At 39.3% G+C, this 24,312-nt stretch overlaps 3 protein-coding genes across 3 annotated transcripts in view; all 3 read right to left on the reverse strand.

Annotated features, from left to right (window-relative positions):
- Nucleotides 1-298: 298 nt before the first annotated feature.
- Nucleotides 299-4,592, reverse strand: LOC113112028 (sulfotransferase family cytosolic 2B member 1-like). The gene is made up of 6 exons (XM_026277385.1): nt 4,369-4,592; nt 2,231-2,442; nt 2,027-2,153; nt 1,794-1,888; nt 872-1,052; nt 299-538 (listed from the first exon to the last, which is right to left on the reverse strand). Exons 1-6 carry the CDS (start codon nt 4,523-4,525, stop codon nt 429-431), a joined length of 882 nt encoding a protein of 293 aa, XP_026133170.1. The 5' UTR covers nt 4,526-4,592; the 3' UTR covers nt 299-428.
- Nucleotides 4,593-10,602: 6,010 nt separating this feature from the next.
- Nucleotides 10,603-14,165, reverse strand: LOC113112029 (sulfotransferase family cytosolic 2B member 1-like). The gene is made up of 6 exons (XM_026277386.1): nt 13,935-14,165; nt 12,553-12,764; nt 12,349-12,475; nt 11,946-12,040; nt 10,952-11,132; nt 10,603-10,775 (listed from the first exon to the last, which is right to left on the reverse strand). Exons 1-6 carry the CDS (start codon nt 14,071-14,073, stop codon nt 10,666-10,668), a joined length of 864 nt encoding a protein of 287 aa, XP_026133171.1. The 5' UTR covers nt 14,074-14,165; the 3' UTR covers nt 10,603-10,665.
- A 615-nt stretch (nt 14,166-14,780) lies between these two features.
- radil2b (Ras association and DIL domains 2b) overlaps nt 14,781-24,312 on the reverse strand; it is a 33,782-nt gene continuing 24,250 nt past the window's right edge. The window contains exons 9-16 of the mRNA XM_026277387.1: nt 20,690-20,909; nt 20,432-20,604; nt 18,521-18,662; nt 18,256-18,407; nt 15,715-16,015; nt 15,543-15,622; nt 15,174-15,313; nt 14,781-15,072 (exon numbers count right to left, since the gene is read on the reverse strand). Coding sequence (XP_026133172.1) covers nt 14,973-15,072; nt 15,174-15,313; nt 15,543-15,622; nt 15,715-16,015; nt 18,256-18,407; nt 18,521-18,662; nt 20,432-20,604; nt 20,690-20,909 — 1,308 coding nt within the window. The 3' untranslated portion in view covers nt 14,781-14,972. The remainder of the gene's footprint in view (nt 15,073-15,173; nt 15,314-15,542; nt 15,623-15,714; nt 16,016-18,255; nt 18,408-18,520; nt 18,663-20,431; nt 20,605-20,689; nt 20,910-24,312) is intronic.

Genomic DNA, 24,312 nt, shown 5'->3' on the forward strand with positions numbered 1-24,312 from the left:
GAGAGTAATTAGTACTAATTACACTGTTGAAGATATAATTAGTAGCTAGTAATAATGACTTTTTTTACTTAAATTGACAACACTGTGTATAAACTATGCAGTTATTAGACTTAAAAATACAAATACATACAACAAAAGCAATATTTTAATATAATCAAACTGATTTTTATATATTATATATGCTATATAAAGTAGTAATCACATGTATTACAGTTGTACACAAACATTTTGTTATAAAAACAGTTATATAAAATATAAAAGTATATTTTTTATATACATACATAAATACATATATATATATATATATATATATATATATATATATATGTATATAAAATCGACCGTTAAACCAAATAACATGTAAATATCACACACAGAGCAGGTTATAGACCTGTCTGCACTTATTAAATTCAAGTACGATTATGTTTTCAGTCCCACATAAACTTGAATGTCACATCTTTCATCTTGTCCTTGTATACAGCATTAAACCGTTGCTCTTGGGCTTCAGTGAACAGATTCTTCCAGTCACCAGCAATTCCTGAAAGAGCAAAACAAGATCTTGAGTAACCTTGAGGGAATCCGGCACATTAAGTTTTGATACATTTAGGGTAGGAAATTTACAAAATATCTTCAAGGAACATGATCTTTACTTAATATCATAATGATTTATGGCATAAAAGAAAAATCTATAATTTTGATCCATAGAATGTAGTTTTAGCTATTGCTACAAATACACCCCTGAGACTTAAGACTGTTTTTGTGATCCAGGGTCACATCTGTGAATCAGTTCACACATGTAATACAGACTACTTTTTATGGTGCATGGAAGCTTCGGTTTACATTACCTGTATTATTATATTGTTTAATTTACCTTTCCTCAGGAACTCAGATTTCTTCTGATCCATGTATTCCTCTGGAACCAGAGAGAAGTTGGACATTTTGTTTTGTTTCATGTTCTTGAAGACGCAGTGGTCAGCGATCTTCTCCGTCACATCTGGACTCAGAGATTTACCAAGAAACTTGGCAATTTTCTCCACAGATCCTTTCAGATCCTGATAAAGATTCGTATGATCACATGTTAGGAGATAAGAAGCACTTTGCATTTAGATTTCAATATTTTACTACACTAGCTCAACATAAGGTCAAAGACAAATGTTGCATCTCAGAACTATAGGCTTTGGTTTTGAGGCTGAACAGAAAGTCTATCATTTGTGGTGAGAAAGCTTATGTATAACAAACAAACAAATAAAACGTGTTAATAATTCATAACTGTAAAAGTAATAAATCTTCATTGAGATTGAACATCTATATTTCATGCCTGAGTACACTAATAAAAATAATGCAACAATAAAAAAAGTATCACAAAGCCTTTATGCATAATGCATTAAAAAAGTAGTTTTAATGCATTAATTATGCCTTGTTATGCACCTTATAATGCTTTCTCATGAATAATTGTAACTACACTTATCAATTAATTGTTACACTATGCATTTTAAATTTGGTTATAATTATTTGCGACAAGAAAAAAAAATATTACAACACAAATTATGAATAATGTTATAATGCATTATACTCTTAAATCACATTTTATAATGCATTATACATAAAGGCTTTAAATAAAGTGTTACCAAAATTAATTAAGGAGGGAAAAACTGTATGCAGATTTTCTTAGACAGCACAGGGGAAACTTCCTTGGCCTGGAGCACAACTGTCTCGTCATTATTCACTGTTATTGCGAGGTTATAGAAACCTATGAACTCGGTTGCAGAAGCTGCATGTTCAGTCCTGCTTACAGCAATCATCTCCTCGTAGAAAATATACAATATGGATTCCTTCTCTTCAGCATTAATCCAGCTTTTCACATGATCAAACCAGGAGCCGAACATGACTGTGGAGAAAAGATGCTCAAGTCATTCCTTTACAGAACAAAGACATATCTCGCAAAAAGCTGCATCTTACAAATAATATCTGGATTGGTGACAACTATGCATGCTAATAAAATCTAAAATAGAGTTAAAAGCCATACTTTTTCCATCGAGGAACTTCTCCATGAACTCGTCTGGGGTTCCTGGATTCACAAGGTATGAGGCCATTCCATAGTAGTGATACGAGGATGTGAACACGTCTTTGGGGTTACGCATGACATAAAGAACCTGAAGCACACAATAATCTGAATGCATTTAATTAACCAGGGCACATGCAGCGTGTGACTTATTGAGTGGGTTTTTACCCTGGGCTTTGTTTTGAAGTAAGACTCGTTCATCATGTGGTGATGGAAGTGAGTTGCAAAGATGCGTGGAGAAGCTCTCTGCTCCAGATTGAGAAGGATCGCCCGATGTTCCTCCAGCCATGGCACTCGGTCCCAGTTTGGCACCGTCAGCACCGGAGTCAAATCACCTTCGCTCACGATCAGAGGAACCACCTCCTGCATCCATGTTGTGCCTGTGTGTGGAGCAAAGCACAGCTTTTCACAGAGAAATACGGCTTAAAAGTGTTTCTAAACCAACAGACAGTGCATTTCTAAGACATAGCACATGCATTAAAGACTAGATAAAAAAAAAAAAAACGTATTTTACTGTAATTGACTGTTATGTGACATGTGAGCTGTACTTTTCAGTGTAGTTGACTTTCAAGATTTTAAAGCTAAATGTAGTCTTTTCTTACTGTTGTGCGGAGCTACGTCACATTACAGTCAATTACAGTAAAATACTGTTTTTTTATCTAGTCTTTAATGCATTTGTCATGTCTTAGAAATGCACTGTCTGTTGGTTTGGAAACATTTATAAGTTAAGCATTTTTGAGAACCTGGCACGTGCATTTTTAAGTTGTATGACACAGACTTACAAGATGAAACGATCTTCTGCCCAGTTAATAATACTCTGACCTCATTTAAACAGGTTTTATTAAACCCATAGTCCCAGTCCTTGATTCTGATTGGCTGAGCCACTTTTGAAGCTGTTGTAAACAACACTACAAACACACACCTTTGTTTACTTCTGTGTGTTGCTCGGCAACCACTTTATTGGAACCTGTTTCTGCTACATTGTTTGGTGGAAGAATACTGTTTTTATTATTATCATAACATTTTATTTGCTGTTTTACGTATATGGAATAACTGTTTTATTAAAGCAATAAGCCCCATGAAGCCGTGGTTTACAGTAGATTTATAACGGCTACGGAGGTTTTAGTCACTCTGCTTGAAGTCGTGCCTAAAAACACCTCTTAGCTGTTCACATAGCTTATTGCTTAAATAACATGCATAGCCACGTTTCTACATTTCAAACATTCCACTCCAAAACTGGTTTTGTCATGAAACAAGAGTATGTGGAAAGAGACTATCTAGACAGCATTTTGGAGTATAAAGATTGGCTCTCTGCATTTGTTTAAGGTTAAAAACCAACTGTGTTTTCTGCAAGCATTGGTTTCAGTTAGAGTCAACTTTCAGGGTAATTATAGTTTCTTCCAGAGTACCATTTTACACTCAAATCTAGAAAGTTTATTTGATTTGTTTAATAGAATTAGTTTAATGAAGAACACATGTAAAGCATTATGCGCTCATTTCAGCCATTTTTAAGTTGCATGTTAGAAAATAGTTCATTTCACAAATAGTCACAAAGAAACTGCAAGGACCACATTTAACAAAACATACGATTTTGTGGTAGAAACTAAGACTTTTTACTTTTTGGCTTTAATAATGTAGGTTAATCACTTTAGGTAATCTATTCTGACTAATTTTTTAGATTCCGGTTTACCTAACTTGTTTGAAACTTACCGTTAAATGCACCAAATTGATATTTTTGAAGTCAACATCATGAAATGCATTAAACATTACATCAAAATAATTTTCAAAATAATAAAAATCTAATAATTTTATTTTATAATTGTATTTTATTTTTAATTTAATTTATATACACACTACTATATGGGTCAAAATAGAACTTTAATATAATATAAACGTAATATATATATAGTATTATTTATACATTGCAATTGAAGACAGTTACCGATGGCTGTGACTTTACTAAACCATGGTTTATTTTTGTAAGGGTTGTGATGTTTTGATGATCATTTTTGGTGTTATTTGTGTCTGTGGTCTAAACCATGACTAATTTCCGTAAAGGAAGATGATAAACCAGAGAGAACATATTTCCGACATTAAAACACGATATTAATGTCAACAGCCAAACACGAGTTGCAAGTGGTCGCAAGTTTTGTTGTTGTTTATATGTTTTTGAGCAGCAGGGATGAGGTCCTCCGGGGAGTTGGTCATGGTATCGTAAACAGCTGCAAGGTTAACGAACTACACAAGTTACAGGTTTATTATACTATCGGCTAACTTTTACGACGACCTGCATCAATGGGACTCACCGGATTTGGGGAAAGTGACGATCAGGATGTCGTCTGGACGGAAAGTGAAGTCCTCGCAGTATTTCAGACTATCTGGAGGGTGTAAATGTGCCGGCACGTACAAACCTTTATACACCGAGTACAGCTCAGCCTCCGTCATTTTCTGCACTCCACACATAAATACACACACCTCTAGACCCTCAATGCGGAAGATTCAGGGGGCGTGGTTTGATCCACAGAGCTTTGGTGCCGGTGTACGGAAGTAAATTTCCCATTCATTTCTCCCATTGACTTTTATTTCGGAAAAATCCGTATCTAAAGAGTTTTAGAGCATGTGTGAGGATAACCAGTTACGGCTGAACTCATAAGCATATAACATATCATTTCGAGTGAAAAAATTAAGAGAAAATCCAAAAACAAGACTGTGTACATATTTTCATTTCGAGCGCAGGAACTACTCATAAACCCCCGCATAATACCCATAAACCCCCGCGCCTCACTGAATTCGACTGAAGCCCAGGCCCGGCGCCACAAGGGGGCAAAAGGGGGCAATGCCCCCTCAGATCTGACTTGTGCCTTCTCTGTTTCATTTTTATATTCATGGTTAAAAATAAAATTTTCAACCTTTTGAGTTAAATAATAATTTAACCTTATCCCCATGGAATTTAGAATGTTCAGTGTTGTGATTCAAACTTCTTTCGCGTTGGTTGGCGCTGAGCCAGAGACGGACGAGCTCAGCGCTGTCATATATCACAACTATGCAGTGTTTTCAACCTCATAATGTTTATTTTAGATTTCATACATTTAAATAGGGTACACATAAGCACTGGTAAAACAATAGCCTAGATTTGGAGTCTGTGAAAGCAGCAAAAACAATCTATTCAAATATAATTTGCCGACGTGAGTTTTTCCTATCAGATAAACACAGTGGAAGTAAGGTTAGGCTACTATGAAGTTTACTCTATTGTTATAAAGATTTTTAAACGACCAAACAAACTAACTTACGCATATTTGAGAATCGGAATATAGGATAGTTGATTACATGGTAAGTAAGTTTGTGAATATTTCAAATAAAAAAGGAAAAAAAAGGAAGGATAGCCTACATCTGTTATACAGTGTTATTATTGTGCCTGCGGTGTTTCACGTGACAAATATGACGCGTTGCCATGGAAACATTAAGGGGGAAGTTCTAAAATAACTGTCGCCTTGAAAAATCTCTCTCGGGAGTCAGTTAGAATATTTTAAACTTAAGTGTGATTCAGTGCCAAATCAAGGAGACTGCAGCTCTGTTTAAAATTTGCTAGTCTCTGGTTACCTGCAGTTGCATATGAGTGTTTTAGGGAGCGCTGTATTTAAAAATCTGTCGTTGCAAAGCGAGATCTCAGTGTGTATTAATCATTGATGGTGTAATAAAGTTAAGCTAAGTTAACAATTTCAAATGCCCCCTCAGTAATTTCATCCTGCAGCCAGGCCTGCTGAAGCCACAACCTTGAACTAGCCTTTTGAGCGACTTTCAAATCTGATGACGGAATGAATTTTATTTTCCCTTTCATAGGTCACTTCGATGCTGCGGTGACGTCACCACGTATGGGAACAGCTTCGGTGTGACGAATGTCTGAAGCCCTATACCATCCCGCCAATCCTATTGGCTAAATAGCGCTTGGCACCGCCCTACGCCATTTCGCTCAGATTTCATTCCTTCAGGGAAGCGAATCATCTGTGCCCTAGGATTCATCTCGCGTTCTCGCGTATAATGGGTTTATCACGAGGAAGCACTCATGAGAGGTTCTTAGCAGCCTCTCTACATGTTCTCTACCGTGATAGCCTATGGCTATGGTAAAAAAAAGAGTAGTCTCTGGCCGGCATACGCGGTTCTCTCCCTCCGAGCGGACAGGAGAAACGCGCCTTCCCTTCCTCTATGAGCTATTTATGTGGCTAGCCGCGTGGTGGGTAAACCCCAGTGAGCCGCTACCCTTCTCACGGACCTCCACCAAGAGGTTTCGACGTATCAGCGCACGTCATTGAACTGAGCTATCATGTTTGCCAGGGACTGTGCCCTCCACTAGAGAGTGCTGTTGGACTGCTAATGCACATCCAACACTCTCACTGCAGTCCCCACGCTCTAACATTGACATTGTCTCGCAGCAAACAGTGCTTCGAGCAGCATTGGATCAGGCTGTAACGCCAAACGTTCCCTCAGACACTGTGCAATCCAGCTTTCAGAATTCGAGGGGTGATTCAAGGGTCCTACACAGACGACCCATTTATGACGGCTCGCACAGCCGCCGCTTTTTAGCTAGCGGCAGAGCCCGATGTTCAATCTGTTGGCCTAATTCCTGCCGTGGACACGTTTCAGGATTATACACAACGGTACGCAATGGCTCTTATTCATACACTTCCCCTGTGCACGAACACCGCAGGCTTTTCATGCCCGGACATTTTAACGTGTACGACAGCATTGCAGGAAGCGAAAATTTTGAAACCGCTAGTATTGTTTCGGGCCGCGTGGAACCCATTTCTCAATGGGTGTTACGCACAATTTGTCACGGATACACCATTCAGTTTTTAAGAGGGCCGCTTCCTTTCCGCGGAATTCTTTCCACGGTGGTAAGCGATGGAAAAGCGGTGCTGCGACAGGAGATGTCAACTCTGCTGAGCAAAGGGGTTATAGAAGATGTACACCCCTCTCAGATGGAGGCAGGGTTTTACAGCCGTTATTTTGTGGTACCAAAAAAAAAAAAAAAAAAGACAGCGGATTGCGACCCCGTAGTTCTCAAAATGCGTGGATGCAGCTCTGGCCCCGTTGCGGTTCCAGGGCGTTCATGTTTGAACTACTTAGATGATTGGCTGGTGTTAGCGCAATCGCAGACTCAAGCACACTCTCATCAGGATCTTGTGCTGAATCACTTAAACAGCCTGGGCTTACGCACAAATTTCTAGAGAAGTGTTTTAATCCCCTCTCAACGGATAACCTTTCTGGGAATAGAATTGGACTCTCGCGCAATGACAGCAAAGCTTTCTCTCCCGCGCGCTCAGTCGATTGCGTCATGTGTGCGGCGCTTCAAAGCGGGTCGCACAGTGACAGCGAGATTGTGCCTCAGACTTTTAGGTCTAATGGAGGTGGCATTCCCCGTAATTTGTCTGGCATTACTTCACATGCACCCTTTTCAGTGGTGGGCGAAAAGACAAATTATTTCACCCCGTTGTCTTCAGCATTGGACGATTTCGGTGACACGGAGGTGTGTGATGTCGTTAAAACTATGGATGCAAACCAAATTTCTCCTAACCGGGGTTCGGCTGGGGATTTGTGCTTTCTGAGAGACTGTCACGACAGATGCGTCTTTGACCGGTTGGGGAGCTGTTTGTCAAGGGCGCCCAGCCCACGGAGTGTAGACAGCGGCACAACGCAGTTGGTATATAAACAGGTTGGAATTACTGGCAGTTTTTCTGGCTCTCCAGTATTTCACGAATCTGCTGATCGGCCGTCATGTGCTGCTCAGATCACACAACACAGTGGTTGTGTCATACATGAATCATCAGGAAGGATTACGCTCTCGCCCCCTGTGCAGGCTGGCGAGACATGTTCTTCTTTGGTCTCAGAACAAATTTCTGTCGATCCGAGCTGTTCATGTCCCTGGACGTTTGAACTTCGGAGCGAATTTGCTATCCAGACAGGCTCTGGAACAAGGGGAATGGAGATTACACCCCCAAACGGTGAATCTCTTATGGCAGATTTTCGGAAAAACGAGAGTGGATTTATTTGCGTCGAGCATGACTACGCATTGCCCAGTATGGTTCTCCCTATGCCCCCATCGCCCCTGGGCTTGGCTGTGTTAGCTCACAGTTGGCCCAGGAACAGTCTGTATGCTTTTTCCCCGATTAATTTGATCCCAGCGGTATTATCCTAAATACGGCGGGACAGAGTGGAACAGCTGCTGCTGGTGGCTCCGCGGTGGCACACACAGCCGTGGTTTGCGGACCTGATCAGTCTGTTAGCGGGCTCTCCATGGAGTTTCCCCTCAGACAGGATTTATTATCACAAGCACAGGGACTGATTTGGCACCCGAGGACAGATCTGTGGAAACTGTGGGCGTGGTGAAAATTGTAATGTGGATCCAGTTTACTTCCCAGTGGCTTCAGTGCTGGAGTTCCTTCAGCATCATTTTTCGGATAGAGTGACGCCAGTCACTCTAAGGTTTACGTCGCAGCTATTTCAGCTTACCACGAATATATAGACGGTACCTCAGTGGGCCGTCATCCACTGGTTTCTCGTTTCATACAGGGTGCGTGACGGCTGAGGCCTTTCCGCCCCGTGCGAGTTCCTTCATGGGATTTATCCATTGTGTTGCAGGGTTATCAGGGCATCTGTTGAGCCCTTGGAAACTGTACCGGATAAAATCCTGACTCTGAAGACACTTCTTTTTATGGCTTTATCCACCCTCAAGAGAGTTGGGGATTTACAGGCTCTTTCTGTTTCACCCTCGTGCATGGAATTTGCACCGGGCTCCGTGAAGGTGTTGTTGCGACCGAGGCCTAATTATGTTCCTAAGGTCGCTTCTAATCCCTTTCACTTTGGTCCTGGAGGCTTTATCCCCTGCTGAGGGGGGGGGTCAGAAGATCTAAGTCTTTCCCCTTAGAGCTTTAAAGACTTATGTGGATCGTACAGCCCCATGGCGTGAGTCTGACCAGCTGTTTGTCTGTTTGGACATAAGAATAAAGGCCATGCGGTTACAAAGCAGCGCATGTCCCATTGGCTGGTGGAGGCAATATGTTTAGCCTATGAGGCGCGCGGACTTGCTTCACCCTTAGGAGTTAAAGCTCATTCCACGGGAGCAGTGGCTTCTTCTCAAGCTTTTCTCAGTGGATCTTCTATGGATGATATCTGTGCTGCGGCAGGATGGTCCTCACCGAGAACTTTTATCAAGTCTTACCGTCTGGATGTGAGGATGGCTCCTGGCTTCCGGGTTCCTTCCGCTTGAGCAGATGCTTCCTCGGATCCCAGCTATCAGGTACGTCAGGGGTTATGGTTTAGCGTTCCCATACGTGGTGACGTCACCGCAGCATCGAAGTGACGTATGAAAGGGAACATCTCGGTTACATAAGTAACCATGGTTCCCTGAACAGGGAACAAGATGCTGCGGTCCTAGCCGTGCCATACCTTGATAGCATTCTTCTTCTTCAGTCATGAAATCTGAGCGAAATGGCGCGCGGCACCCAGGTATACGATGCGTACGCATGCGTAGGGCGGTGCCAAGCGCTATTTGGCCAATAGGATTGGCGGGATGGTATAGGGCTTCAGACATTCGTCACACCGAAGGTGTTCCCATACGTGGTGACGTCACCGCAGCATCTCGTTCCCTATTCAGGGAACCATGGTTACATACGTAACCTAGATGTTATATAGTGAATGTGCAGTAATAGCAGTTCTTTCAGTATTAATCGTGTAAATAAATAGTGTTTTATATAGGTATTTTGTATTGATTTTTATATTTATCATCGTATATTTTATATTGTGTGCCTGTGTGAATATGTGTCTATGGTGGTGGAGACGGTTAACAGCGAATGGACTTTGTGACTTTGTGTTGCCAGATTTAGCGGGCACAGGAGTTTGATTTGAATTTGTGCGGGGGAAAAAAGGCTTGGGCGGGTGGACACAGTTTGAGCTGGTTTGGGGTAAGTTTAGCAGTTTTCAAACATATAAATGGCATATGCTAATAGTTTATCAAACAAGCCTAAGTGTGCATTGAAAAACCATTTAACCAAGAATCAGTAAATATATTATAGCAAGTGTTATATGTATCATGAAAATAAGATATGCAAACCTCGGTCGGAAAAACTAATTGTGATAGTTGGTGGTTTAAAATGTAAAATGTTAAAATCAACTTCAGTATGCTTAAAGTTCAAACGATGATGTTTATGATTCAATTTATGTTGGTCAGCAAGACCATGATCTTTACCGGGGACACCAAAAACCAGGAAAACCTAAACTAAAACTAAGCATTTATTCCACCCAACCCTTTATTTAATACTTTATGCAATAAATAAAAAGCAAATTTTATGTTCTTAAGGCACACAACATAAACAGTACAGTAATGATTATTAATAATTTCCAGTGTAGTGATAGTTTTAATCATACAATTCAAATAAAACGGAAAGATCACTATCAATTCAATTATGAATAATTTATTTGTCTTTTATTTAAAAAGGTCTTCAAAAGCAATTAAAAAAAAAAAAGATTTATCTTGTAGACCTGTCTTTTGTGGTAAATGTGCACCAAAGGTTTATTAAAAGCAGATACGATTAAATGCTTGTGTTTTTTCAGTCCCACATAAATTTGAATTTGACATCTTTTGTCTTGTCCTTGTATACAGCATTAAACCGCTCCTCTTGGGCTTCAGTGAAATGATTCTTCCAGTCCCCAGCAATTCCTGACAGAGCAAAACAAGACAAGAAAAGTCTCTTTGTGAACGTGGCATGCCTGAATACAGTCAAATGGTATTTGAGTGAAACTAAGAGATTTTTCTTATAGAATGATCTATTCCTCAAACACAGCAATCAAATAGTTATTGCTCAGCTGCTTCGAGCTGAATTATGAGATTTTTACCTTTCCTCATGAACTCAGATTTCTTCTGATCCATGAATTCATTCGGAACCAGAGAGAAGTTGGACATTTTGTTTTGTTTCATGTTCTTGAAGACGCAGTGGTCAGCAATCTTCTCCGTCACATCTGGACTCAGAGATTTACCAAGAAACTTGGCAATTTTCTCCACAGATCCTTTCAGATCCTGATAAAGATTTGTATGATCACATGTTAAAAACCATAAAGAACTTTATGTGGATTTAAATATTTTATAGCACCAAAAAAAAAAAACTGAATCATCCCAAATCCACATTTATTGTTACAAAACTAAACATACATGGGAACACGCTTTGTTCATTTGAAATGCTCTTTGAGAAATGAGAAAGGGACGTTCTGCTGGAGGACTTAAGAGGACTTTGGACATCTCGAAGTTCAATAAAAGGACATGAGTAAGCGTTCATTGCACCAGAGAGACCTTGAAAATGGCCTTGGACTACTTGCCAAAGTTACAACACGCTGTCATCATGAGATAACCTGTTACTGAGTAACACACTGGATAAATATTTGGCTGAGATACAACAATTTGAAAATCTGGAATCTGAAGGAGCAAATCAAAATACAAAGAAAATCACCTTTAAAGTTGTTCTTAAGTTCTTAGCAATGCACGTTACTAATCAAAAATTTACATTTAATTTATTTGCAGTAGGGCATTTCCAAAATATTTTTTGCATAAAAAAATAATCTATAATTTTTTGACCCATACAATTTATTTTTGGCTTAAGCCTGCTTTTGTGCTCCGGGGTCACATTTGTAGGTCAATATAAAATAAAACTAATTCTACTGATTGCATAAACTGAGTCTTTGACATTTCACAGAGAAATCTTTTGACCAAGTAGTAAGTATCTTTTAAAATATAATTTTTAACAAGAGTAAAGCCAAATCAATTTACCCTGCTCTTTTTGAAAGATTAAAGAAACCCATAAACTAATAAAAAACAAAGTGATAAATGGAAGCTTACAGCGATCATCTCCTCATAGAAAATATGAAGTATGGACTCCTTTTCTTCAGCATTAATCCAGCCTTTGACATGATCAAACCAGGAGCCGAACATGACTGTGGATAACAGACATCATGTTTAGGTCAATTTGACAAAATAATGGCTACATCACTAAACAAAGAGGAAAAATTGGGTCCATACGCATAACAACAAAACTAAGTCTAAACTTAACAGTAGCCTACAATTATTCTACATGCAAATTTTGAATTTTTATAACACCTTTCAAATGTATTATATGTCCACATGCATTATACACACGTTTTTCTGCAAATGTAAACACTGGAAAAAGCTGTTTTATAATTTAAGATGCTCATACAATGAACATATTTAGCCTGTAGTTTGGAAATAGAGCTGAAAGCCATACTTTTTCCATCGAGGAACTTCTCCATGAACTCGTCTGGGGTTCCTGGCTTCACCAGGTATGAGGCCATTCCATAGTAGTGATACGAGGATGTGAACACGTCTTTGGGGTTACGCATGACATATAGAACCTGAAGCACACAATAATCTGAATGCATTTAATTAACCAGCGCACATGCAGCGTGTGACTTATTGAGTGGGTTTTTACCCTGGGCTTTGTTTTGAAGTAAGACTCGTTCATCATGTGGTGATGGAAGTGAGTTGCAAAGATGCGTGGAGAAGCTCTCTGCTCCAGATTGAGCTGGATCGCCCGATGTTCCTCCAGCCATGGCACTCGGTCCCAGTTTGGCACCGTCAGCACCGGAGTCAAATCACCCTCGCTCACGATCAGAGGAACCACCTCCTGCATCCATGTTGTGCCTGTGTGTGGAGCAAAACACAGCTTTTCACAGAGAAATATGGCTTAAAAGTGTTTCTAAACCAACAGACAGTGCAATTCTAAGACATGGCACATGCATTAAAGACTAGATTAAAAAAACGGTATTTTACTGTAATTGACCTCCACACAACAGTAAAAAGAACTACATTTATCTTCAAAATCTTGTAAGTAAACTTAAAAAGTACACTTTATCAAACCTTTAAAAACAGTACTTAGTATAAAGTATATTATTATGGAAATAATATACTACAAATAATGTAGAACATAATGTAACAAAATGTAATTTTTTTAGACACTTAAATGCATGTTATTAACCAGTAATACATATAAATATATTATAGCCTAGTTTAAATGAATAATAAATATGATTATGATTAATTACTTTAAGATGGATATACTTATTTATATGTAATTACTGCATAATACACTGACAAGCGTTTATGATAAACTAAATATACTTTAATTTAATTTCTATTGAAACTTGTACGTCATGTATTTAAATGTATTTCTAGCTACACATTTTACTACATTTAAAATATATGAAGTTTAGTTGTAATTTGTCATATCAAACGATTAACCGCGATTAATTGCATAACAATTAAGTTCTTGTTTGCATAATGTATGCATGTTTATTTATTATGTATATAAATATATAAATGCTCACACATGCATCTATATATTTTATATACTATATTTATTTAGAATATAAATTAGCTATATGAATGTAAATATTTTATGTGTGTGTATATACATAATAAAAATACACAGTACACAAAAACTTATATTTTGAAAGCGATTAATCGTTTTACAGCACCATTTGTAATAAATGAAACACTACATCTAAAATGATAATCACGTACTTTGTCTTCATGTGCTTTTTTGGTATGCTAGCCAACACATCAAACCAAGTGAAAACACAACAAATGATTATTAAAACCTGAGTAATACATTATGACATTATTACAGCGCACTACTTAAGTGTGTTAAGAAATGGTATTTAAAGCAGCTACTTAAGTGCACTTTTATTTCATTCATATTAGCTACAAGTGCACAAGCAATACAATTAAACACTTTTTTTGCAATAGCAGACTTAATTGCAATTTATGAAGCGACCTTGCATTTTTACAATAATCTGCATGACTGGGACTCACCGGATTTGGGGTAAGTGACGATCAGGATGTCGTCTGGACGGAAAGTGAACTCCTCGCAGTATTTCAGACTCTCTGGAGGGTGTAAATGCGTCGGCACGTACACACCCTTATGCACCGAGTACAGCTCAGCCTCCGTCATGTTCTCAAGCACTCCACAAATAAACGGGGAACTAAAACTCACAGCTGCTGTAGAGTCTCTAATACCGCGAGATCTCTGAATATATAGTTCTGCTTCTCGCGCTGGACCTGTGTGCAATCACAAACGAGGCTCTTACGCAACTCTTTGGCAAGTTGTAAAGTAAAAAAAAAGAAAGAATGTCTAATCATATGTATCAACTTGTGCAATAGGGTCAGATAAGATAGTTAAAGATAATTATACTGTGCACACAGTTGTTTTCTTAACTGAATTTGCTGCAAAATTCATCGATAAATCAGATTAATCTCAGCCACAGACAAATGTTTCTTGAGCAGCATATTATGATGATTTCTGAAAGATCATGTGACACTAATGATGCTGCAAATTCAGTTTTGATCACATCAGTAAATTACATTATACAATGTATTCACAGAGAAAACAGCTATTTTAAATTGCAATCATATGTCATAACATTTACTTGATTTCTGACCAAATAAACGCAGCCTTAGTGTTTTCCAAAAACATAAACTTTTGTTTCCAAGCATGCTGTAAGTTTTTTTGTTTTATGCATGTATAAAAGGCTGTATAAAACGATCTCTGAGTTTATCACGAGAAATTAATGACATGCCATTTAAAATGTTTCAGTCAAACTAAAACTCTGCAGCACTTTTGCAGCTGACCATTCATTTGATACATTATGCAATAAATTAAAAAAGCAGCAATTAATTATTTTAATAGTTTCCATATATTTTTAATCACAAAATGCAAAGATTACACACAAATCAAGCAACCTGTACATATAAAACCAGATGTTAAAAAAGTTGTATTTGCCATTTTGTTTTGTCCACTCTTTATGCATCTCTATTTAAGGGTAAAAGCAGAGTTTTAAATAACACTAGGTTTTATGTAGAAGGCTTTGTCCTTGTTTCTTTTGTAGCACTGTGAGATCTGGCAACCAGCAGCCGAGGCCTGTCTCCTGACATCTTAATGAGATCCCGACCTCTACAAGGTAAAAGAAGAACAAGAAACGTTGTTGGCTTAATGCACAAAAACATCATTTGCTTTGGTGGAATAGCATGATGCACAGCTGTAATTCTCCTCACGTCTGATGGTCGACTCCGGACAGACTCAGTCCATTCACGGCTAGAATCCGGTCGCCGGCTCTCAGCCTCTGGGATAAAGCGGCAGGAGAGTCTGGAAGCACTGACTGGATGTAAATCCCGCTCACAGTAGAAGGGCTTTCCTGTGAAGGACACAGAAATATTGTCCTAAATTCATTCTGTATTTCAGGAAACATCCACAACATCCACAGCCATTGACTTGCATTTGATGAATCACTAAACACCAAGCTTTCAGCAATAAATCTTCTTTACTGGCCTGAAGGTGATTAAACTGACAGCAAATGTTCATTTTGAGGCAAACTATCCCATTAATATTTCTGATAGCCAATCATATCTCAGAGATTGGCTCACCTCTGCGTCCAGCATCAGACCCAAGCCACACACGGCTCTCTGCAGCTCCAGCACAAACACATCACCCTCCTCGCTCTCACCTACACACACACACACACACACAAGCTTGTGTCACTAAACAGCTGACGTTCACAGCACTGATGGAGACCGAGAGCTCCGAGCGTCCCGTCACCTTCCTCCGCTCTGACTGTGGAGGTGTGCTGGTGTGAATCCGTGTCCGAGTCGGTCAGCTCCTGGTCCTGCGGCGTGTTCGGTGGAGTCAGTAAACACGACGGGTCCAGTGCCGGACGTGCTGCATCTTTATCCTGTAGCTCAAGACTCTGAAGCTTTCTGGTCAAAAGAGCTTCACATGAGCTCAGGTCACTGGCTCCGGCGTGAGGAATCACCATCTCTGTGTGACCCGCCTCCAGATGAGCTTTAGGGTGGAGCTCCAGCTTAGTGAGCTTGGCCTCCATCGGCACTGCAGAGGCCAGCTGGAACATCAGCAGAGATGATGAAGACAATATAAGTGGTACTATAATAATGAGTTAAATGCAAATATATTAAATCAACTCTAAATTAAATTTCTTTATTACAAAATATAAAAAATATTTACACATATGTTTTTTATTTCAGCCCAAGCAAGAATTATATACACTAAAATAACTCAATCTAAAACAACAACAACAAAAAATAAAACTCAACATATATTCTCAAGAAAATGAAAACTAATAAAAATGACAAAAAACACAATATTTTTTTTTACTTAAATAAAATTGAATACAGAAAATAAAAAATAGCATAAAAACTATATTAAAAAACTATAAGTATTTCAATTATACTAATATAAAATGAAAAACTATAGACATTTTAAAATAATAATAATAAAATGACAAAAACAACAAAATTACTATAACTAACTGAAATTAAAATGAAAAAAAAGATTCAAATATTTGTTAATAAAAATATAGGTAAAAATCATAACATAAAACTCTGGCACTACAAATAAACTGGAAATTAAATATGAATAAATATAATTTCTAAAAATACTAAATCTAATTTTGTGAAACCGAATTTAGGTTTTACTGAATTATATTTAGATTTATTTACTTTCTTTTTAGATGCACCTGTATATATATATATATATATATATATATATATATATATATATATATATATATATATATATATATACAGTAATTCCTCAAATTATCATGATCCGGGTTCCTCCTTTCTCTGTCCCCCTCTAGTGGTCATCCTAAACACTCTCTCTCTACACCATCACTTTAACTTCATTAGTCCCAGCTGTTCCCACTTACACTTATCTGACCCTATCCTCTCACCTGTTTCCCCTTTTCCCTGATTCTTCCTGCTATTTCTACCTGCGCTTTCTCAGCCCCTTTTGTCAGTTTATTCCTAGCTATCAATGCCGAAGACGCATTGATTTAAATGAAAAGCGATAGCGTTCGAGTGGACTGAGATCATAACACTAGCACAGAATCAGTTCAGAATCAATCACCAAAAGAATCAGTTCGGTTCAGACGAGCTGTGTGTCATTCTGCTTCATAGACAGTAAGAGAAATGGACACCGCGACCCCATTGGATTCAATGGAGACAAGTGAAGTCAATTAGAAGCACACACTTCCTGGGGATCGGGTGTACTGCGCAGACTCAAACTGAGCTTGATGACGTAAATGTCACGTGAGCAATCTTTAAGTCTTCTAATCGCTGTGCCAAGAGAAATCTGAATCACCCACCGAATTTTGCAGACGTTGTTGAATTTTGTCCCGTTGCTTTTATGGACTCTCTATGGGCTTCCCCCTTGACTTCATGCCTCCACGTACCCCTGATTGCCTCATAGACGTTAAAAGATTACCTGCGAGCTTCTCCTCCTGTCCATACGGTAATTTCTCTACTGTGCGACAGAGAGTCGCAGGTTATGATGCAATCGTTAGCTTATTTCTTACAAAAACTGCTTCTACGGGGCCACAACGTAAGATACAAGGTAATGGAGCCTTTTAAACATTTTCATGTTTCTTTAGAAATAATGAATGGACAAATATAGTCTTTAAATGCCTCGGATGTAAAGTTATTCGCTTTCAAAAAGACGCCAAAATGACTGGGAGTCAATGGAATGCTAACAGCTAAAAAATGCTAAAATATGAAACCCTGCCCCCCTGGTCTGCTTCACAGTGAATCACACATGCGCAGTATCAACAGCTCCTCGGTTCTCGAATCGGATGCATCTGACAGAAACGCTTCTCGGTTCAGTGTACTGGTGATCCGAAAACCGCTGCAACCGGTTCTTGACTCGAGAACCCACTCGGCAGTGGTTGTGTACGTTCGTTATCTGGTTCTGCTGCACAAATTTTCCCCCGGCCTTTATTTGTCCATGTCGATCACGCCCCCGGCCAATATAAGAGACCCGGCGTTTATTTGACTACCGGTTTTTATTTGAGGAATAACCGTGTATAAATATATATAAGTTCCAAAACCACACAACAAAATATTTAAACTAAACTAAAATTTAAATAAACAGGGAAGATATCACATAAAACATAATTCATAATATGAATAAAACCTATAATGGATTCTCAGTGATACTAAAAGAACTGCTTTAAATGAGCCATTTATTGGTCAAACATAATAAAACTGAATATTTTGTTATGCAACAGAATAAAATATTACTAGTTCAAAATAATGTATTGGAAATGAAGATGAAAGAGGAGTGCACCTGAGGGGTGGTGATGGTTCTGATGGTCCTCTGAAAGCGCTGCAGCTGTGTAATGAGCTGCGTCTCACTGACTGCTCTTCTCAGCTGCAGTATGAAGCCGTCTGCAGGGAGGACGAGAGGAGGATGCTGATCGAAGCTCTCCAGGATATCAGCTGTAGACACCACACAAACATCAGCGTTCATGATCACTCCTCCACAGAGATCACTTGAGTATGTAATAACAGGGACTCTGGAAGGCTTGTTAAAGTGTTATGTGATTATGTACCGGTTGCGAGTGCCTCGTCCTCGTCGCCGGAGGGTGTCCACGCTGCGGGACAGGAGCGCCGCGGCTCGTACTCTCTCAGTATGTGATGGAGCTGAGCAGCGTTCAGAGACGGGAACTCCATCCGCAGAGCCTTCCACGACATCTACACACAAACACCTCGGCATCACACACCCTGAATAACACTAGAATTCATCTGATTTCACAGAGTAACACTGGAAATCCTCTGATTTCACAGAGTAACACTAGAATTCATCTGATTTCACAGAGTAACACTGGAAATCCTCTGATTTCACAGAATAACGCTAGAAATAATCTGATTTCAGAGTAACACTAGAAATCATCTGATTTCACAGAGTAACACTAGAAATCATCTGATTTCACAGAGTAACACTGGAAATCATCTGATTTCACAGAATAACACTAAAAATCCTCTGATTTCACAGAGTAACACTAGAATTCATCTGATTTCACAGAGTAAAGCTGGAAATCATCTGGTTTCACAGAATAATGCTAGAAATCATCTGATTTCACAGAGTAATGCTAGAAATCATCTGATTTCACAGAGTACTGCTAGAAATCATCTGATTTCACAGAATAACGCTAGAAATCATCTGATGTCACAGAATAATGCTAGGATCATCTGATTTCACAGAGTAACACTAGAAATCATCTGATTTCACAGAATAATGCTAGAAATCATCTGATGTCACAGAATAATGCTAGAATCATCTGATTTCACAGAGTACTGCTAGAAATCATCTGATTTCACAGAATGACGCTAGAAATCTTCTGATTTCAAGCAGTAAACACAGCTACCTAACAGTGAATACACTGCTTTCTACTATAGCATCTCTTCTTCTTTTGTGATAGATATAAAGTTACAGAAAAGATTGATTTTATGCATATAATGCCCCACTTTATCACAAATAAGACTTGATACAGTATCTCATAGTTATTAAATAAAACAAAGGATTTTATGATGTTATTAAGGGTCAATGACAAGTTTAATCCAAGTAATGACTGTAAAATATTTAGACTTTTTTTTTGTTGCACTGCCATAATTTATTTTAATTAAATATATATAAATGTCTCGTTTGCTCAATTCCAATATTATATACTTTTAGATTTTTATATATATATATATATATTTTATATATAAGATAATAAGGTATATATACATAAATCTTTGGCAAGCTGGAAGAGTTTTTATATTTTATTTCAGTTTCATGTAGTTTTATATTTTACATTTATTTCAAATATTCAAATATTTCAAATATATTTTAATTATGGTTTCATTTTTATTTTTAAAATAATGTAGTATGATATTAATATAATAATTATTTTCTGCATATAAAACCCACGTTATCACAAATAACACTTTAATACAACAGATTTCATGATTAATGAGTCTCTAAGCATCTGTGACTGCAGTGTGTGTCTTTAGTGGGACGTCCCGTCGGGATCATCTGTCAGATGTCATTTACAGACGTAATCTTTATCTATGACCGTGAAAGAGTCTTTGTGTTCTTCAAGCTTTATCCTTTAATGAGTAATATTTCCTGTTAATTATTTCTGAGCTCCACACTAACTCCTGATGTCTGAAGAGATTGTGATGAGAGAGGAATGCGTGTGTAATAAAGCAGGAACGATCAGAATGCTGCGGACAAACAGCAAAGCTTGAAAAATTAATGCAAATAAATGTCCTCTCTTTCACTGCATCTACACTTTTACACATCCATTTCATCTAATTTACTACTGTCCACATAACAAAGAAATCATAATGTGTATTAAGTGTTTAATGTTTTATATATATTGATGTAAAGTAGTTGAATCAGTGAAATAATGACTTTTTCTGCATGCATACAATAAGATAATTGAGATGAGAGTGGTCTGAGGGAACAGAAGCAGGACCTGCAGAAGGTTTTCCTTCGGTGTGGCCAGCAGATTGACGGCCGAGGAGAGCTTGAGAAGGTAAGTGTGAGCCAGATCCATGAGTCCGGCTCCGTGAGCCCAGTCCATCAGCAGATCCAGATTGGCCCTGACCTGGACTCCACGGGACCAGCAGTAAAACGCTCCTCCGGATCCTTCACACAAGAGCAGCGTCGCATGAGATGAGCGAAACAGCTGAACATCAGCCGCATCTGCTGCCTCACACACACACTCACTCACCTCTCTCCATCAGCAGGTTGAAGAGCAGAGCGTTGATGAAGAAGAAGAGGTAGGAGAAGAGCTGCGCGCTGATGTCTGGATGCACGTCGAACGCTCGGAGCAGACGCAGACTCTGACTGAGGACGTCCAGCACGCGTCTGACCTGAGGAGACACCTGCAGCTGCCCGCTGTCAGAGAACGCATGACTGTCCAGAACGCCGGGGAGAAGCGGGTACAGCATCTGACCAAACACACACACACACACACATGAGCCCAGGAGAACACACGCTGATGCCGACCGGTCCATTCTGATAAACAGCATCCGGACAGAACAACTGCATGCCATTTTCATGAGCTCTCTTATTTTGTTAAAATCATTAATATATTCCGCAGGGAGTATGTAAATTTATGAGCACAACTGTCTATAATAGACATAATAAAATATAGACAAAGGCTAGGAAAATTACAAATTACACAATAAACAAATAAACATATGGAAAATATAAGGGAAAATATAACCATAAAAACTAATTCAAAATAATAATCAAACCTATAAAAATATCTCAGTGATGTCATGGTGGATTTTAATCTCATTTCTATATAATTTAGAAATTTTAGCTTTTTGCTGATTTTTATAGTGGAACAAATACATTAATTTGAATTAATATAAATTTCTAATCTCCATAATATTGAGAGGAAAGATTATCTTCAGACTGAAAAAAAGTTTATTTTTCAGATAATATTTTAATAATTCGCAGTAATTTTAATCATTGTTATACATTGCCAAATAAAGCCCCGATAATTTATCTAATCTCTTCTTTATATATATTTAAATTACTTAATTTTATTTATATTTAATTTTAATATTCCATATGCATGAAAATATAAACTCTGACAGGCTTTAAATAAAACTTTATTTTAAACCTTATTTAGATTTTTTAAAAATGTTTTATCATTTATCGATTTTTATCTTTAACATTTATTTTCTATATTTTAATGAATAATTTATTATTAATTGTATATTTATTTTAGTGCATCAGTTTAAACAAAATGAAAACGGCATCTCTTTTAGCAGCGCCTATATTTTAATAATTCATTGTTTAGGTCGTGCCACTTTCAAAGTTCAATCTAAAACACAAGACAGTTCATAAACATCTTATCATCAACAATACATGATGAACTTCTTCAGACAGACCCTCATCTGCCATAAGTTAACTGCACACACTGACCAATCCATCCTCTTTATCTGGCATCCTACATGCTTTAAGAGCCTAAAACAGACCCAAAACGACTGGAATAAAGCTGCTGATTGTCCGGATAGAGATAAAGCACATGTGTTTGCCATTCTCTGACATCTCTGTTGCTAACAGCTCTCTATGTTTGAGCAGTAAGCGTGTATGTGACTGCATCTGCAGCTGGCGGCAGGGATATAGAGGCGAGGAATCACTGAAAGAGAGTCTGTGTTGAAGACGTTCAGCCCACGTCCTCCATCTCAATGTGCCTCACATCACAATAACACAAAGCTGGCTTTGTTCTGTGTAATTGTGTGCAGACGGCTGGATCCCGGCGTATGTATGGATTCTCAGGGAGACGCGTCTCTCTCGCGCTGACACCAGTTTGGCAGCCGCTCTGGCAGCTCCATCTCCACACAGCAGAAAATATCCACCCAAAACCATGAAGGAAAAACTGACACACAACCAAACTGCTTCCCACTGAAGCAGAGATCCATCTACAAATGCTTTCAGTGCACATAATGAGGTTTCATAGTGAAGTGGAGATAATGAGATTTAATAACAGTTCAGTTATTAACTCTAGCAATAAGTTTAGTTGAAGAATTTTTATCTAATTGCTTGACTGACAGCTGTGATTTTTAGAGTTAAAAAACTGCACATGAAAGTTTTATGAAAACGTTTATTTTATTATTATTATTTATTTATTTTTTGCATGAGATTGTATGGTATCATCCATCTTTTTCCTTGTCACTGTCATCTCTAAATTGCCAATATTCCCAGTGAAGCTGATTGGGAACAGTTTTATTAAAACATTATATTCATGCATGTATTGAAAACATTAGAGGTATTACAGGTTTGTTTCTGATTGTTTGAGAACTCTAATTAAAAAAACAAACTGCACACAAAACGTCTCGGTTACGTACGTAACCCTCGTTCCCTGATGGAGGGAACGGAGACGTTATGTCGACCGACAAATGGGGTCTCACTTGGGAGGCCAATCATCTCTGATTTTAAGAGAAAACGCCAATGAAATTGGCAAGTGGATTAACACACCTGAGCCACTCCCCGAGCCAGCGGGTATAAATAGGGCGACAGGTGCATCCACTCATTAGGTTTTACGCTGAGGAGCCGAGAACGTGTCCCGGCAACAGCGAATGGTTCAAGGTTGTGGCATGGGGACATAACGTCTCCGTTCCCTCCATCAGGGAACGAGGGTTACGTACGTAACCGAGACGTTCCCTATCTGTCGGTCACTACGAGTTATGTCGACCGACAAATGGGGTCCTATGGAAAACGCCATAACCTGAACCTCGTCACAACCCTGAGGCGCTGCAATTGTTGACAAGCCTTGGCGTGCCACAAAAGCTACGCTTAAGGTCGTAACCTTCCCAAAGCCCCAGCGCAAATTCACTGACCTTGGTACCAAAGGGGCCAAAGGGTGAGTACATCGCTGCTGGAGAAGGCCATGCTGCTGTTCCGCCCACATAAAGTAAATGGAAGGGATTTCAACCTTCAGTGAAAGATTGCTTCAAATCTTCCCTATTTGTTCTTTCAGCTGGCAAGACAATGGGGAAGCGAGCCTTTAGGAAAGGTCGCTACGGAGACCACATCCTACCCGTAGGGAGGTGACATGTGGATATACCGATATGGACTGACCCAGGGGGCAGTACTACATATGGAAAGGGTCTCTGAGGCAGGTCCTACCTTGGAGTAGGGATGGAACGGCTGCCAGAAGAGACTGACAGAGCGATCTGTCAAGGGAAGACACGGGTTTGCCAAGAGGGAAACCTTACCGTGGCAGAAAACACATATGGGATTACCCGTAGGGAACCCAGCCATATGGACACCTAGCCCAGTACAGGGGCTGACCGGCTCCGGGCATGCTAACGCCAGTACTGGGCCTGGCGACAGACTGCTCCGCCAAGTCTGACGCCGAGGGTGCTGGAGGATGCTCGACCAGGGTACGCCAACCGGGGAACTCTACTGGGAGAAGAAGGCGCTCACATCCCCGTGTTAGGGGGAATGGCGCAGCAAGCGAGACACCCAGCCAGCCCTTCCCGCCAATTACCTGTTACCCAACACACGGGAGGAAACTGGCTCTACACGGAGGTTGTAAAACCTCGCAAAGGTGTTAGGTGTCGCCCAGCCCGCAGCTCGACAAATGTCTGCCAGAGAGGCGCCGTGCGCCAACGCATAGGAGGAGGCCACACTCCGTGTGGAGTGGGCCCTCACCCCCAGGGGGCACGGCTCGCCTTGGGAATGGTAAGCCAAGGCGATGGCGTCCACTATCCAGTGGGCCAACCTCTGCTTAGAGACAGCCTTCCCCTTCTGCTGACCTCCAAAGCAGACCAGGAGCTGCTCAGAGCTTCTGAAGCTCTGGGTGCGGTCCACGTATATGCGCAGCGCTCTTAC

The sequence above is a fragment of the Carassius auratus genome, chromosome 12 (genome assembly GCF_003368295.1).
Source record: "Carassius auratus strain Wakin chromosome 12, ASM336829v1, whole genome shotgun sequence".
Taxonomy (NCBI): Eukaryota; Metazoa; Chordata; class Actinopteri; order Cypriniformes; family Cyprinidae; genus Carassius; species Carassius auratus.